The sequence below is a fragment of the Python bivittatus genome, unplaced genomic scaffold (genome assembly GCF_059951505.1).
Source record: "Python bivittatus isolate LINGU-HERP-01145 unplaced genomic scaffold, Pbiv_v1 ctg000610_np1212, whole genome shotgun sequence".
Taxonomy (NCBI): domain Eukaryota; kingdom Metazoa; phylum Chordata; class Lepidosauria; order Squamata; family Pythonidae; genus Python; species Python bivittatus.
Genome location: NW_028277088.1, coordinates 9,031,641 through 9,047,485, shown reverse-complemented (window position 1 = coordinate 9,047,485; position 15,845 = coordinate 9,031,641). Strand labels below are relative to the sequence as shown.

At 38.3% G+C, this 15,845-nt stretch overlaps 1 protein-coding gene across 1 annotated transcript in view; it reads left to right on the top strand.

Annotated features, from left to right (window-relative positions):
- The window catches only part of LOC112541205 (receptor-type tyrosine-protein phosphatase N2-like), a 202,215-nt gene that overhangs the window by 119,395 nt on the left and 66,975 nt on the right, over window positions 1-15,845 (top strand). Inside the window, exons 4-5 of the mRNA XM_088150524.1 lie at window positions 10,408-10,472; window positions 15,356-15,414. Of these exons, the coding sequence (XP_088006650.1) occupies window positions 10,408-10,472; window positions 15,356-15,414 (124 nt within the window). The remainder of the gene's footprint in view (window positions 1-10,407; window positions 10,473-15,355; window positions 15,415-15,845) is intronic.

The following is a 15,845-nucleotide window of genomic DNA, read 5'->3' as shown; positions in this document are numbered from 1 at the left end:
TGGAAGGAAGACTAGTGTTCCTATTAACGCAGGGCTGGTCAACCTGCACCCCAGAGCCAAATACAGTCCTCAGGTCTGCTAGTTGCAGTGCTTAGAGACCACTCTGGCCCTAATGGCTAGAAACTGTTTTCCACCATTTTGAGCAGGGGACAGCTGAAACTATATATAGCATAGCATGGCATGGCATGGCATGGCATGGCATGGCATGGCATGGCATGGCATAACATAACATAACATAACATAACATAACATAACATAACATAACATAACATAATTCATATAATATAATATAATATAATATAATATAATATAATATAATATAATATAATATAATATAATAGGCAGTCCCTGCTCAGCAGAAGGCTGCCTGTTCCCATCTTTGGGTAATGCTTAGATGCTGAAGGATGATTCTGGGTTTGCGTTTCTCACCCCAATATACATACTTTCTCATTTTGATGTTTTGAGAACATTTTCTGGGGAATGCAATGTTTTCATCTAGAATTGTTCCTATTTGGCAACATTTCAGTTTGAGGAAGATCCCACGGGAAGCCCACAAGAGAACATTGTCAGGCAAAATGTAGTTTGTTATCAAGCTGTATAGCCTGGATGGTTACAAATGCTGTTATACCAAACTGTAGGCAGTTAGTAATCATTAAAATTACAGTAACACAATCTTGTTGTTTAAGAAGAGTGAGGGAACAGATATTGCTGTTGGGCTGGACTACAACTCCTAGGACATCCTGTTTGTGTTGGATGCTGTTGTGTTGAATGCTGCATGGTTCCATATAGCCACTTTTGCAGGGTCACAGGTTCACTCTCTTTGATTTAGAAGACGGTCAGTTTGTAATGCCCAGCTAGGTGGTAGCTCCTGGCTGACCTTGACTGGTCTCAAACAATTGTGCAGGGTTGGCTGGGAGATCATCAGGAAACCCCGCAGCAACAGGCTAGACTGAAGTTTGAAAAAGATCCTAAAAGTTGGCAGTGGCCAACCATTTCTGTCTTCTTGCCAAGAGAATTGTGTGGACACGTCCATGACGTCACTAGGAGAAGAGCTTGATTTTAGTTGTGTAGAGCTTCTGATAAATTAAATAATTTGTTCTTCCAAATTAATTAAGAAAGGTGCCATGATATTTATTTCCCATATTTCTTACAAAGATCAATTGGAGGACAGAAGGACATGTCTATTTGAGCATACTAAAAAAAAAGTCTATATAAAACTGTAGCTGGTAAGCATTGTGTTAAAAAAAGGCATTCTTTATCACACCAAAGGGGAATGCCTCTTTTAAGACAGTATTGGATGTTGTACAGACAGTTGTGTATGTGTGGGGGGATTGGAGCTAGTTTTTTAGTTTATTAATTGTTTAAAATTAATATGATTTATTGGCTAAGAATCCTTGAGCTGGATGACAGCCTTAGTTCTAACTGAAGGAAAATGATGGTATGCAATTACTGGCATTATTACACAATTCCAGCTTTTCATGTGGTGGGGCTGGCTTTTCACATCTCTGAAAGAATTGGGAGAAGCCAAATTATGAGCTTCACTGAGATCAGCAAAAACAGACAATTCTGCTTTTCCTGTGTCAGTATTACGGGGTGTATTGGCCTGCGTGAGGACACTGTGCTGAAAATGGCTGTAAATAAAAAATCTTATTTTAAATTATTCAAAGCATCAAACTCCAGTCAGGGGCGGGGGGAAGTCCCTTTCAACAGATCAGAAGCTGAAATGTTTCTATGAAAAATTATATTAATGCAAGAGAGATTGAAACAATATCTAATTAAAATCACTTGAAAAATGAGTTGAAAATTGGATTTGACATAACATTTACAAGGCTGTCACTGTTATTACCATGCAGTTTAGCCTTTTGGTGCCACCGTTTTCATTGCAGCTTTGCCAGAGATTAGAAAAGAGACAAGCAAAATGTGAAGGTCTTGCATATTTCCCTGCCTTTGAATAGGAAAGGAGGGGCAAAGATAGCTTCCTCTGCAACCCCTTGGCCCTCGTCTTTGACAAAGAATCCCTTTGGATACGGAAAAAGGAAGCATTTCAGTGTTGTGTCTGACCGTTTAATTCAGCCACGTTGTCACTCTGGGGCACGTAACATAGCTAGGCAGAGGTGCATTTTAAATTATTAATCTCTCTAGTGTGGCATTGTAATTGGAAATAAAAGCAACGGCCAAATGTGCTTAGCTTAAAAGGCATAGGATGGGGAGGGAGAAACAATGCCGTGTTGGGAGAAATCTAATCTTCTGCATTAACTGTGGCCATGGAGATTTGCCTGGGAGGGTTAAAAGGCGGGTTAGGGCAGGAGGATATAGAAGCTAAGGCTAAAATCTACCTGTAGAGCTCTGTGGTTTATGTAGATCAGCAACAATTTTTGTCTTAGTTTAAGCAAGAGCTAAAAAGCTTATTTCTCCCATTAAATGAGGTTACTAAAAAACATAATGTTGGTCGGGAAAGAAGGGATGAAAGGAATTGTCAGTTCAATTCTGGTCACAATCGCACTCTTCAGGATTGAGCCTGTGCTGTTTTCCTGAACTCTTAGTACAAAATCATCTTCTTGAGCCATTGTGTCTAAGAAATACTTTGGGATCCTCTTTTCTTCTCAGCCCCTTCCCCAAAATGGTTCCCTTGAAATGTATCCACGCCACAACTCTTAGAGTTCTCAGCCAGCATAAGAATTGTAAACTTTTGGGGAGTTTTCCCCTGCTTCAGAAACAATATAAGGATATAAAACTAAAGCAAGCCAAGAGTTGGTTGCATATGCTAAAACAAAAATGGGCTCATACCCCACTCATTTTAAATATGAAATCCAAAATTTGAAGGCCAGTCTTCTTAATGTGAAGGTTGTGTTAAGTGAGATATGGGTCCTCTCATATGCTTTTTGAGATAGTATATAGCATGTGTTAGACTTCAAAAAGATCAATACTACACAAAATTTAAGAAAAACAGTATGAAATATATACACTGAGGTGGTTTTGTCATACGGAGAAAATGAATGAGGATTTGATTGCAAAACAAGTGTATGAAAGAAGAGTGAATGGACTGAGAGGAAGAGGGAAATCAAGAAAATCATGGTTGAATGCAGTTGATAAGATCTCAGAGAGAGGTGAGTAGATTAAAAACAAAAGCCAGTGCGTGAAGCAATATATGGGTACGATGGAAGCAAGGATGGTTTGCAAGGGTAGAAAGATATGTAGAGGTTCAGTGAATGGTGTTGGTGTAAACTAGATTTAGCAATAATGTATTTCCTTTTTGTGAATCTTATGCCTTTAAATTCTTTGGGGTAGTATTTCATTCTCCATTCTTCTTTCTTGCACTATGCATAATATAGCTTACCTCAAAAAGAGGTAGTATGATGAGTATGGATGTATGGATGTGTTTAATGATCCTACTTCAGATACGTTATGGGAAGACCTAGGTCTCTGGAGCAGGCTGTAATGCTAGGAAAGGTGGAAGGAAAGAGAAGAAGATGATCAGCCTGCAGGGGGTATGAATTCAATTACAGTAGCAATTGTTCGATTGTTGGAAGATCTGAAGGACCAGGTTGGGGACAGATCATCATGGAGAAAATCTATCTATGTGGACGTTAACAGTTGACACTAACTTGATGGGACATAATCAACCAATCAATGTATGCATACATACACACTCCTATAAACACACACACACATATACACATATACCTATAACCTTACTTTATGTATAATGCAATATACTGAATGTATCTAGCTACACATAGTCAAAATGAACTTTAAAAAAGATTTTGGACCTTTTTCTATCTTCATGAAGGAAGAATGGAATGTAGACATGTATAGTGAAATTCTGGTTTTTTCCCCCAATTTACCTCTTGAATGGGATATTTTGTTGTTTAGTCGTTAAGTCGTGTCCGACTCTTCGTGACCCCATGAACCATATTGCGCCAGGCCTTCCTGTCCTTCACTGCCTCCCTGAGTTTGCTCAGTTTCATGCTCATTGCTTCAGTGATGCTATCTAACCATCTCATCCTCTGCCGTCCTCTTCTCCTTTTGCCTTCAATCTTTCCCAGCATCAGGGTCTTCTCCAAAGAGATCTCTCTTCGCATTAGGTGGCCAAAATATCTGAGCTTGAGCTTCATTATCGATCCTTCCAATGAGCAATCAGGGTTGATTTCCTTTAAGATTGACTGGTTTGACCTCCTAGCAGTCCAGGGAACTCTTAAGAGTCTTCTCCAGCACCACAGTTCAAAGGCATCAATTCTTCGGCGCTCGGCCTTTTTTATGGTCCAGCTCTCACAGCCATACATTACTACTGGAAAAACCATAGCTTTGACTATGCGGATCTTTGTCGGCAAGGTGACGTCTCTGCTTTTTAATATGCTATCTAGGCTTGCCATAGCTTTCCTCCCAAGGAGCAAGCGTCTTTTAATTTCATGGCTGCAGTCTCCGTCTGCGGTGATCTTGGAGCCCAAATAAATGAAGTCTGTTACTGCTTCCATTTCTACCCCTTCTATTTGCCAGGAATTGATGGGTCCAGATGCCATGATCTTAGTTTTTTTAATGTTGAGTTTCAAGCCAGCTTTTGCACTCTCCTCTTTCACCCTCATCAAGAGGCTCTTTAGTTCTTCTTCACTTTCTGCCTCACAGAAAAGATGAAGTGAAGAAAACACAGTCGATGGCATTGAAACCTCAGTGCCACCCCATGTATGAACACTGGCTTTATAATGGACAGTAAGATTTTAGTACAGGAATTTAAATTTAAAGACTTTACAGTGTTCTTAATTTATATTCCAAAAATATAATCTGTGGAATTTATCTATTTCTGGAGAATTTGGGGTTATTACAAAAGTGATCGTTGTGCCCTTTTTGGAAAGATCCTTCTCCACCAGATAACAAAGTTTGGCTTGATGAAATGTGTGCAATTTGGACCCGTGAACTCTCTCTTTATTATCACAATGCAAGAAGTGGATATATGATTCTGTGTGCGGTCATGGTTCACTTTTTGCTTTAAAAACTGAGCTGTATTTCTAATTTTCTGTGCTTTTATATTTGCTGAAAGCCGAACGAGAGTTGGTACTGGGTAATCGTGAGTGAGAAATCCTTCTCTTCTGTATCCATTACAATACTGATCAATGGCTAAAGTGTGTATAAAAATTGTATATAGTAAGTATGTCTAAGAATCACTTATTGCATCCTGTACATAGGGTTACATATGTGACTATGGATATGTGATCCATTAAGAGAACACGACGGAGACAGGGTAGTTATATGCAAAGCAATTATGTTGATTTTCAAAAGTAATACATCTACTATTAATATAATTTAAGATTCAACCATCCTTTTCCTTCTTCGTTCTCATTTATATTTTCCCCTTCCTTCATAGAAACTATGTAATGTTTCGTTCACAGCAACCCGGTAAGGATGGTCTGGCTCATTTATAGCATGTTTTAATAAAATTCATGGCATAGCTTGATGGAGATTTCCTTGCCCCCACCCAATATTCTAGCTTCTGCACTTCAATATCAAGAATTGAAATATGAAACAACGAATACATGTGTACTAGTCTGAAAATAAATCAATAGTCCCTTCTCCATCATCTCTCCTAAGATTGGGCCCCAGAAGATGTGATGTTTTCATATGCATCAAAATCTGCATCAGTTTATGCCAATTGTTTCTACTTTCAACCTAGGAAATTAGATACTTACATCGTACAGTGAGAGTTTATTGATGGAAGTAATCATGGTAATTCATGAGCCTCCAAACAATTTAGACAGTTCCATAGTTATAAGACAGAAGTCTAGAGGAACCGTATTGGTTGCATCTAAAGGTAGCAAACAGACTTTGGTGCAGTGAAACTGAGCACGTCCCATTTATATTGATCAATTCACCTCTGGTTGAAGGACAAAGATTTTAATGTGGTTGTTAGTAACAGATTATAGGCTTGAAAACTTTTAGTAATCTTTTTTTAGGCTAAAAATAGTGGTGGTAAAATAATTATAGAGGTGAAGATTGGGTCCCACTGCAGTTTCTACAACTTCCACGCGTTCTGAAGAACAAATGTAAGCCCCTGAATTTCCACATTTTTGAGTAAGAGAGTTCACCCCAAAATTCATAGGCGCTTTTGTTTGCATTTATCGCAATGCACATATACAAAATGGATATACTTTTTATGTGCTGTTTCCTGAATGTATAGATTTCATATGCTTTCCCCCCCCATTATACATTATGCCATGTATTTGAACCATGGGTGTGGTTTTGTACATCACGTGATTTGAATGAGTCCTGAGAGAAATAGAACCATATTAAACTTTTAGCACTGATGCTATATACTAGACTTTCATCTGCAGATCTTTGGTGAATTGAGATCTTGCTCTTTATGTATCTTTGCATTTTAATACAGGTAATCTTGAAAGACGATTGTTTAGAAAATACATTACTAGAGAAGGATAAATCCCATCAATACACCTGTCACATTTTCTTAATTATTAAAAATACAATTTGAATTGCAAACATTTCTAGAAAAGATGGAAGAAAAGGGTGCTCCTCTTTTAAGGCAATTAAAAAAATCTTCCCATGAGCCTAAAAACCCTCAACCAGTTCTTGAATACACATTTAAAAAGAAGTCCATTAAAATTAAATTCAGCAGATGAAGATATGCAAATTACCTGAGGAAGTGGAACCTTATAATGTTCTCAGAATTCAGCAATAGTCTATTTAATTAGTATTTTAATTTATCAGAATAATTCTTTGCACTTGACAATTCCATATAATTAAGCACGTAGCTCTAGTGCAATAATATCGCCTGCTCTCTTTATACCAGTTATTTTAACCTGAAAGAATCTGTGGAAGTCTCTTCTGTGATCTAAATTACAATGGGGACAACTTAATGGCCTTGCTCTATTAAGCAGCACAACTCGATGGTTGCTGAGTGTTCAACGAGATAGAGAGGTTGCCACAGCTCAGAGCTTTGAGTTTCTAAAGGTGAACTTCCTGAGCAGCATAATTTATTTCTGTCGCTGTGTGTTGGAGTGGAGGAGAAACCATTTTCTAACAGAAAGAACTGAAGCCTTGAAATTGATTGCCATAATCATCTATAACAGACTTCACAAGGCTCCTCCAACAGAGAAGACTGAGACCTTCTCCAGATGGATACAGATGGTTAATTGTGACAATTTTACAGCATCTCTAAATGATACTGTTTTTCTGTAACAAATGGGCCACATTTACTTTTCTTCCATTCATCTCTTGTCTGAATGGTGATCTTTTAAACAGAAAGATACAAAAAAGAAGCTCTAACGCTGAAAGTTGTGGAGATGTTACATCGTTTGATTCCATTCAGTTTTGGTCAGGGTGGCTCCAGTGTCAGCAATGATGGTCATTTCTTTTCCACCTTGACTCAAACCTTTCCCACATCTCCTCCCCTACCCCTCACACCCCCATAGTTGGGTATGCATATTGATTTTATGCTTACTTTCATGCTGAATGCCAAACTTCACTTTAAAAATGAGCAAACAAAGGAATTCCAGGTGATTAAACAAGTGCATTCAATTTTGTCATTTTTGCCAGCTGGAGAGAAGGAAGGGGCAAAAAACTATGGTGGAAGGGGTAAAAATCACAAAGATAAACCTGGATAAAGATATATTAGCATTTTGCATCATAAATTAGCCAATAGCAATGAAAGGTATAAAGAACAGGACAAAAGCAATATTTTGTGACATACCCTTCTTCTAAGCTGAAGTCATCCATTGGGTTGGCTTTGAGGACTTCTAACTCTCTCCCAGCCATAAATTCTTTCACTCAGTCAAACTTGGGGATTTCATAGAAGGCTGGCTAACTCCATCAAGTAACAAATCATTAGGTTGGGTTTGGGTGGTAAGCACTTTGGATCATGATGCCAAACAGGAATTTTCCACCATAACCCTTAACCTGTAAAAATAAAATAAGTAAAATAAAAATAAAATAATAAAATAAAATAAAATAAATCTATGTAACCACCATTGACTAACTTCTTAGTTTAAGACTATGATGGAATTTACACTTTTTAAAAAATTATAAAAGCGAAAAACAGGATGAGAGAATAAAGAAATACATCACTGACATTTCCGTATCCTTTGGGCATTATCTTGGAGGAGCTGAAATGTGAGATATATTTGCTCCTTCGGAATAAATAGTTGACATTTGTATAGCAGAATTCATTTCATAAGGGGTTCTTACATCACTCAACAAAGAGCAACTGAGTGTCCCAGATGAACAGCATCTGGTGATAAATATAATTTTTTTTATTTTAAAATACAAAACAAGGGGGAATGATCAAATACGAGGAATGGGTTAAAGTGTTCTTTATAGGACAAATGATTTAAATGCTCCAGTTTGATGGTATCCTTTACAATCATTTTCCTTTCACTGGTGTTCTTCAGATGACTGGGACAATGGATCAGCTTAGATTACACATTTAACATCTACCTTTACGTTCAGGGGCCAATTTTTGAATTCATATTATCAGTGGGGTTTGAGGCATTTTCTTTTTAGCTGTTTGAATGTTTGAAAGCAATTCAATTGCATGATCTGTTTACTGATGCAAGTGAACATAATATGTGTATATTACAAGGACCACACATTAGGATCCATAGGCTTATAGTATGAAATCATTCTGTCAACAAAGAACAGAATTTTAATCCCTGCTGTAGCATTGATTCAGGCAAGCTAAGGTGATCTGACTCAAGTCTCTACCTCAGTTGCCCTTCTTTTTCTACAAAGGAGATTTAATAACATTTACTTAGCCTTCTTTCTGGGGAATTGGGAAGATAAATAGGCTGATGTTAGTTGAGTGTTTAAATCCATGTAACACTATATAAATGCCTGAATAGCAAGAATGAATTGAATTAGCCATCAATCTGTGTTTCTAAACTGTGATCCTGGAAAATTACGGAACGTATTTAGAAAAGGTTAGGATAAGCAAGGCTGGTCCTACCACCAGGAATGGTGAGGCTATCTTACGTACTAGGTGTTGAAAGAGGACAGGGGCATGAATACATTGCATCCAGACCTATATTTTCCACGTAGCCTCTATGTGATAGAGAACGCATAGCAAATCCTGTAGCATGATCATTTGGGCAACTGAATCAACCTTGGTGCAAAAAATAGGAGGGGTGTCATCTTAACCTTTCACCTGAGGCAAGAGAAGATCTTGGCTGGCTCTGTGGGTGTAAGCTTAATTTTGACACAAAAACTGAAATGAGGACAATATTATCAGATGAATAAAGGTAAAGAGTCAATCTTTTTCCTAGATCATAGCATCAAGGTGTGGAAGGAAACTTAGAGCACATTGTTTCTGCCTTGTTCTCAGTCATCAAGATTCCTGACTGGATTCAGTCTAATATCTTTGATGACACCCGTGAAATTTGCTGAGACCATTTGGGACTAACACTGGACCAACAGAAGCATGTGGAGAAAGCTCTTGTATAAATATGTCTTTCCAAATGACATTCCAAATATCTATACATGGTTCCATATAATTTACTTACTTCTGGGATACATAGTTTGGAGAGGGAGGTGATCAACTGATCTTTGAGCAGCACATTGACAGCTACATCCTAAAAGTAGACAGAATCTGGAAAATTAAGTAAATTAAACTTGGACAAAAAATAGATTTGGCTGAATTTAAATATAATACAAATAAAATTAAATACAGTCAGACTTATTAGTATCCATGTATTTAATAATGTTCTCTCACATTGAAAATTACAATTTGTTGGCAATTTTTGAAGGGACTCTGGGGGATTTATCCAAGTCTTTGGGAAGCTCCATGCAACCCTTGGTCTGAGTTGCTTAATATGGTAAAGGCTTGGTTGAATCAATCTCAGCTTCTAGTGACTATATGAACACACCCATGCAGCTCTCTTTGTGTGATATGAAAGTGTTTTTCTGTTGGCTTCTTGCGGGAATGTGTTTTCAACTTCCCTGTTTACTTTTCAGCCCTGAGATTTCCTGGAGATCTCCAAAATGTTAACCAGGACCAACCCTATGTAGCTTTTGGAGAGCTCCGGTAAGCTCCTGTAAGTGTCTCAAGGTCAGCTAGGCTTCCCAATAGCCCCATCTGGCTCCATTTAGATCAGCAACTGAAAACAAGAAGAATGTTCAATAAATGAACTGAGCTTATGGAATACGATAAAGTTGACCAAGGTGGTGGCATTTTAGTTTCAAAAGCAAGCTGCCCTACTGATTTATGGAGTAGCTGAGGGAGCCTTCTATTTTCTTCCTCACCTTTTCCTTTATCCCCTGTAAAATGGAATATGAATCCATTTTGCAGGGATTCTGAGGGGATGGAGAAGCAAAGATCTGAGACCTTGAAAATGTGTAACCGTGATGAAAGAATATGACACAAACTCATCCCAGCCCTTTTAACTATGCCATTCTTAATTTTCTTAACAGCTGACAACAAAGGTATGCTTGAAAAAGATACAGGACTGAAAATATTGAAGATTGGCATGGAGAAGGTAAGTGAATGCAGTGCATCTCCTTATCTAAAATCCTTTGATTTATTCTTTGATGAAATCTTAACTCTCTTCGAAGTTTGTAGGTAACCTGCGTTAATCTTCCTAAGGGCTTTTACATCTTTCTGATTATTAAATTCTTGCTTCTGTCGTAATAACGTCATATTTCACCAACCATATAGGTAAATCTTTGCAGCTTTTAAGAATTTCCTGGCTTTGTCATATGTTAGGAAGAAGAATTCCCCAAAACCCGCATTGCAATTGGCGAGTCTGATGATTCCCACCTGTTTTAATTGATGTTGTGTTTCAACTCGAGACCCACCAAGATTTAAATTTAGGATAATGTATCCCTTGATGCCTGACCATGTCTTTTGATGAACTACTTTCTAATCTTCTGTGCTTTTATGTTTGCTTAAATTTACAGTGTATATGAAATACTCCTTTTAAGGGAACAGTCTTCTTATGCAAATGCTGTGCTATATAGCACATCTTTTATAAAGACAATACAGTCTGTCAGAACAAAACCAGACTGCAGAATCTACTGTTAATTGTATATTTGATGGATTAGTTACAAACCACTTTTGCAGCTTCTCTTTACCTCCCTGGTGCTGCTTAATGCTGCAAGCTCTCAATATAATCTTCTTCAACCTGGTGCCCTCCAAATCAACCAGGATGACTGCTCCCAGAATTTCAGACCCCATAGGCACCACAGGCCCAGAAAGCCTGTCTTCACAGTTGAGCAGTTGCATCAAAATATTAACAGCGCAGCAACCATGATTCTGAGAAATATGCGAATTGAGAGAGAAAAAAAGGGGGGTAGGGTTCACACATTGCATTAAGCTCTAATATGATTTCTTTGTTTGGGGATTAGCTTGATGAGGAAATGATTATGACTTCATAATACGTGCAAACCAGGTCATGATGGCCTGTTCAGCAAACTATGGTTTAAAAAGTATTTGCTTAACATCATGTGTGAACAAGTACGAGAGATTCAGAAGAGCAGCAGGAGCTCCTGGATGACAGACTAGTTTGTATCAGCAATCTGGACCAACTGCAACGTAGATGAGGTGCCACTTTGGGGCATCTGCTTATTTGGAAGCACCTCTAGGTTGCTGAGACTCACTTGTACACCTACGTTCCCAGCTTCCTGGGCAATAAGTCTTTGGAGAAGAGCAGGAAGCTTGAATGATAATCAACAGCCACGATGACTTGGTTTTTCCATGGTAATCAAGTGACCCATATCACTACCGAGCTGATATATCCAACACAAAAACCTCGAGCGAACAATATTATGGCGTTGTGTGAACCCAACCACGTGGCCTGCGGAGCTTGAGAGAACCCTATGTAGGTCAGAGAAGGTGTGATTTTTGTTGTAATTAGATGTTAGGTTTCCTGCTGATTTTAATGTTGCTGTATTTTTCCTTGCTCCTTTTTAGTGTGTTTATTGCTATTTAACCTTTTGTGTAAGCCACACTGATTTTAAAAATAGCATTCAAATAATTAAAATAAATGAACAGAGAAAAAAGGAGCCATGAAAATTGGCTTCTACTTGTTCTGCATATAACTGGAAAGTGTGCTTAACATGTGCTTCTAATTTATCAATGTTTAAAAGTGCAGCTAAAATATGGGGCTCAGTCAAGGACTTGAAATTATGACATTTGTTTGATCCTGAAGCTTCTTTGTGGACAGGGTTGTTTTAAGAAATCATTAATTAACATGAGCATCTAAAACACAACTCTTAGAAAACAATCTTATAAGTGAATCAATAGCACTTGCTTCACAATAATGTGTTTAGGATTGGGGTGTTTTTGTAAAAGGTAATCAGCCCTCAAGCATTTAAGGAGGTTAGCAACTTTTCAGGTGCAATTCTCATTTTATTGAGGTTGGTCAAAGTGCTTCTCAGACCTTTTCTGAATTGGCATCTGTGCTTGAAGGATGCAGAAGAGAAATTTCTGTGATCCAGGAGATGCCTCCTGGAGGCAAACTGTCAGATTATTATCTGCCTTGATGTAATTAAGAGAGAAAATCTGAAGCATAGCAGATAATTGTGAAAACACATCTTCAAGGTATAATGCAGCACTGTTATATGGCTCAAGGAAAATTAGAAAGAGGAGCACAAATAGCAAGGATGTAGTTGCAATCATGTAAGAGTCGCAAACCCCAAGAGACATCAACCCTCACACGTCCTAATGAGGAGAATGGCAACCTATGTCCAAGAAGCACAGATTGTCATTTATATTGATTCTAACACAGCCATTGGCTTTGGATGGTGGTCACAATCCAGGTTGGTGGTGACACTTTAGATGAACCTGTGTCATCCACTGCAGTCCACAGCAGATGGCGTGCTGTCATGTTTTTAATTGGAACATTAAATTGGAACAACTCCTGATATCACTACATAGGTTAGATAATGCTTAATCCTGTTTGGTACAGCCCTAATCTGGATCTTGCCCCCAGCTACACCAGAATAGATGATCCACAGGCAAACGTATCAACCAATGTGTCTGTGTTTAATAGTGGATTAAAGCCTATAGGTGGACTCGCACATCCAACAGAAAGGGATTTATTTCCACGTAAGTTTTATCTGTTAGGCTGATAAAACAACTGAACTGCTTCATATCCAAGGATCCACCTTAAATTCTTTTGAAGGAATGAAGATTGAGCCATAAAGTGGCATCTTGAAACATGTGCCCCTGTTCAGCAGATATTGTCTTTATTTTAAACACAAAGGTGACAATGACTTCCAGGAAAGTTATTTGGTGATTAAAGCTAATCATACACCCATCGAGCACCACTGTCGGTGTCATTTATCAAAGTGTTTATCCCGCTTGAATCTTGCACAGAAGTATTTTGACTTGCGACTGACAAGTCGTAGCTCCAGTGCCAAAACTGGTTGTCTTCTGTAATCTCTTATCTTATCTTCGGAGTCCAATACCTTAACATCTGTTTTTCTGTGTATTTTGCATAAGAAAATGACAGGAATTGGGGATGATAAAAAGTTACAAATGGGTTCTGAAGTGCCAAGACAGCTATCGATTTATTCTGGTACATGATGCGCCTTGGAACGTTATAAAAAGCGCAATTGCGGAGTGTATCATGTTAGCTCATGAATTTCTCTGTATGGGAGTAGCATGTATGTTTTTTAAACCAGCCGAATTGTGAAATGATTGAATGGTTGCCATGGTAGCAGCAGTAATTCAATTTTTAGTCAGCATCACATAAAATGAAAGAGGGGAGGCTTGCCTTATGGCTGTAGTACGGCATCCATCCTGTTTGGCTGTTGCTTTTTTTTTTAATTAAAAGAAAACAACAATGCATGCAGCTTATGTTAATATTAGTTATTATTTGTCTTTGGGCTGTGCAGCAACAGTTTTTTAATAAATGCTTTCCACTGCAAAAGGAAAGCGTGCTTAAAGTCGAGCACCAAAATTGGTTTGCTACGTGTTAGAAATAAAAGCAGAATTACGATTGGGGGAATTTTGCTTTAAGTAGCTCTCGCAGTATAAATACTCAGTTTTGTCCTCAAACGTATACTTGGCATGGAAGGAATGCATAGCTTCTGTGAAGATTTTTGTTCCCTAATAAAAAGTCTGACCTTATTCTTTTTTTAGTGACTTTGGTGGAGCGAGGGGTACCGAATGCACAGCTTCTGCAGAATCTTTAGGTGGGCTTGCAGACTTGCATAAGGTCTTTGGGTGATCTATTGGGATCAGGATGAATTCTTAGAACGTACAGCAATAAAAATACTTCTAGGCCACTATTGTGTCTGTGCTGTAGTTACTTCTTACTCCCCAAGAATGCGGATGAGGAATCGTAAGTGGTCCGTGGTTCCTTTTACTAAACACTTTGCAGAAGTTTCTGTGCCTCTGCTTCACGCTGAAAGTTAAGTCCTATGGATCTATTTGTCTTTTTTATGTAGTTGGTCTTCAGATGTTCACATTCTACTTGCAAAGAGACCAGGTTGCAGTTGTGCCCTGGGTCGCATTCTCATGAATTTTACCATTCTTGGACAAGATTCTCCCTTGGTAATATCAAATTTTAGGGAATCATAGAATTTGGGATCTTGACTTTTTTTAGTCTGATATCCAGCTGTAAGATGGCAGTGGGTGTATTCCTACCTCTCCTCCACATACCCTTTTCTGAATGTCCAGTCACAGCTTCTAATGTTTCCAAATTCATTCTGAAGCACAATTCACAGCGTTTATTGTTTTATCTCCTTGAAAGCCATTTTTGATCTGGGCTGTTTCTTAAACCTTTCTGCGTGGATAACGCACCCACCCTGCCCCTCTCAAAAGTTCAGTTGATGGTAACACTGAAGTAGGCCCTTTTGAGTAGCGGCCTGGGTTGTACAGTGTGCTCCCTTTGGGTGTTTTTTAGCTCTTCACGCGGCTCCCTTGCTTGGCATACTGTTGAAGTATCTGTATTTCGTTGGGCCTATCACTGTGTTTGACTTTGCTTTGCTCGTGGCTTCTACTGCATTTTTATATATAACAGAAGGGTTTCTGTTACATTGGGCTTGTGAATTTTGTATATTATCTGAGTTGATATTTTAAATTAAATTTAACCATCGGCTCTTTGAAGCTGAAAAGGGGCTGAGACACACTGGTATAAATATATCAATGGAAGCATGATTTCTCTACTGATAAAAGAAACTGACTGACTCCAGGAAGCTCCTGTGAATGTTGCCATACTACCTGAATGCCGGCGGACAATGGACCTAATCTACTCTATCTTTACACTTCCACGTTAAGGAGTCTTATCTTCATGGTAGCATATAATAGATGCTAGAAAAGTGTGGAATGGTTTGCCCTGGTCTTGCACAAACTCTCTAGCAATATAGAGAGTATAATTCTACAGGCCTTTTTGTAAATTTTTCTGTTTTCAAGGGACGATTGCTTTATTCCTTCTTTAGAGCCTGCACGTCTCCCCTTATACTAGCTGAAAGGTATCTACAACTAGGGGACAGAGAAATGTTTTAACAATGAAGCCTCTTTTCTGGTCCCCCATGGGACTACTATTGCATCTATCATTTTTATTTCCCAACAGTGCACTGTTCTGAAAGCATTATGTTAAAAAAAAAGAGGGATGTGTCTCATTTTGATGGGAGCCATTGGGTTTTTATCAGCTTCACCTTCATTCCTTGAAATTATCTAATCTTTCTTTCTACTCTAATGCAAATATTCTACATTAGTTCTGCACAACATTTCCATGTCTGGAAACCCTGTAATATTTACTGTTTCAATATATAGTAGCTTTTCAGTTCAAAATTAGTTATCGCTAAGTAGCAGATTGTTTCTGCATGGATCGAAAGTATTCCAGCATCTCACTTACCTTGTTTCTGGATGAGGAAGAAACTTTCACCTCCTTCTCAATATC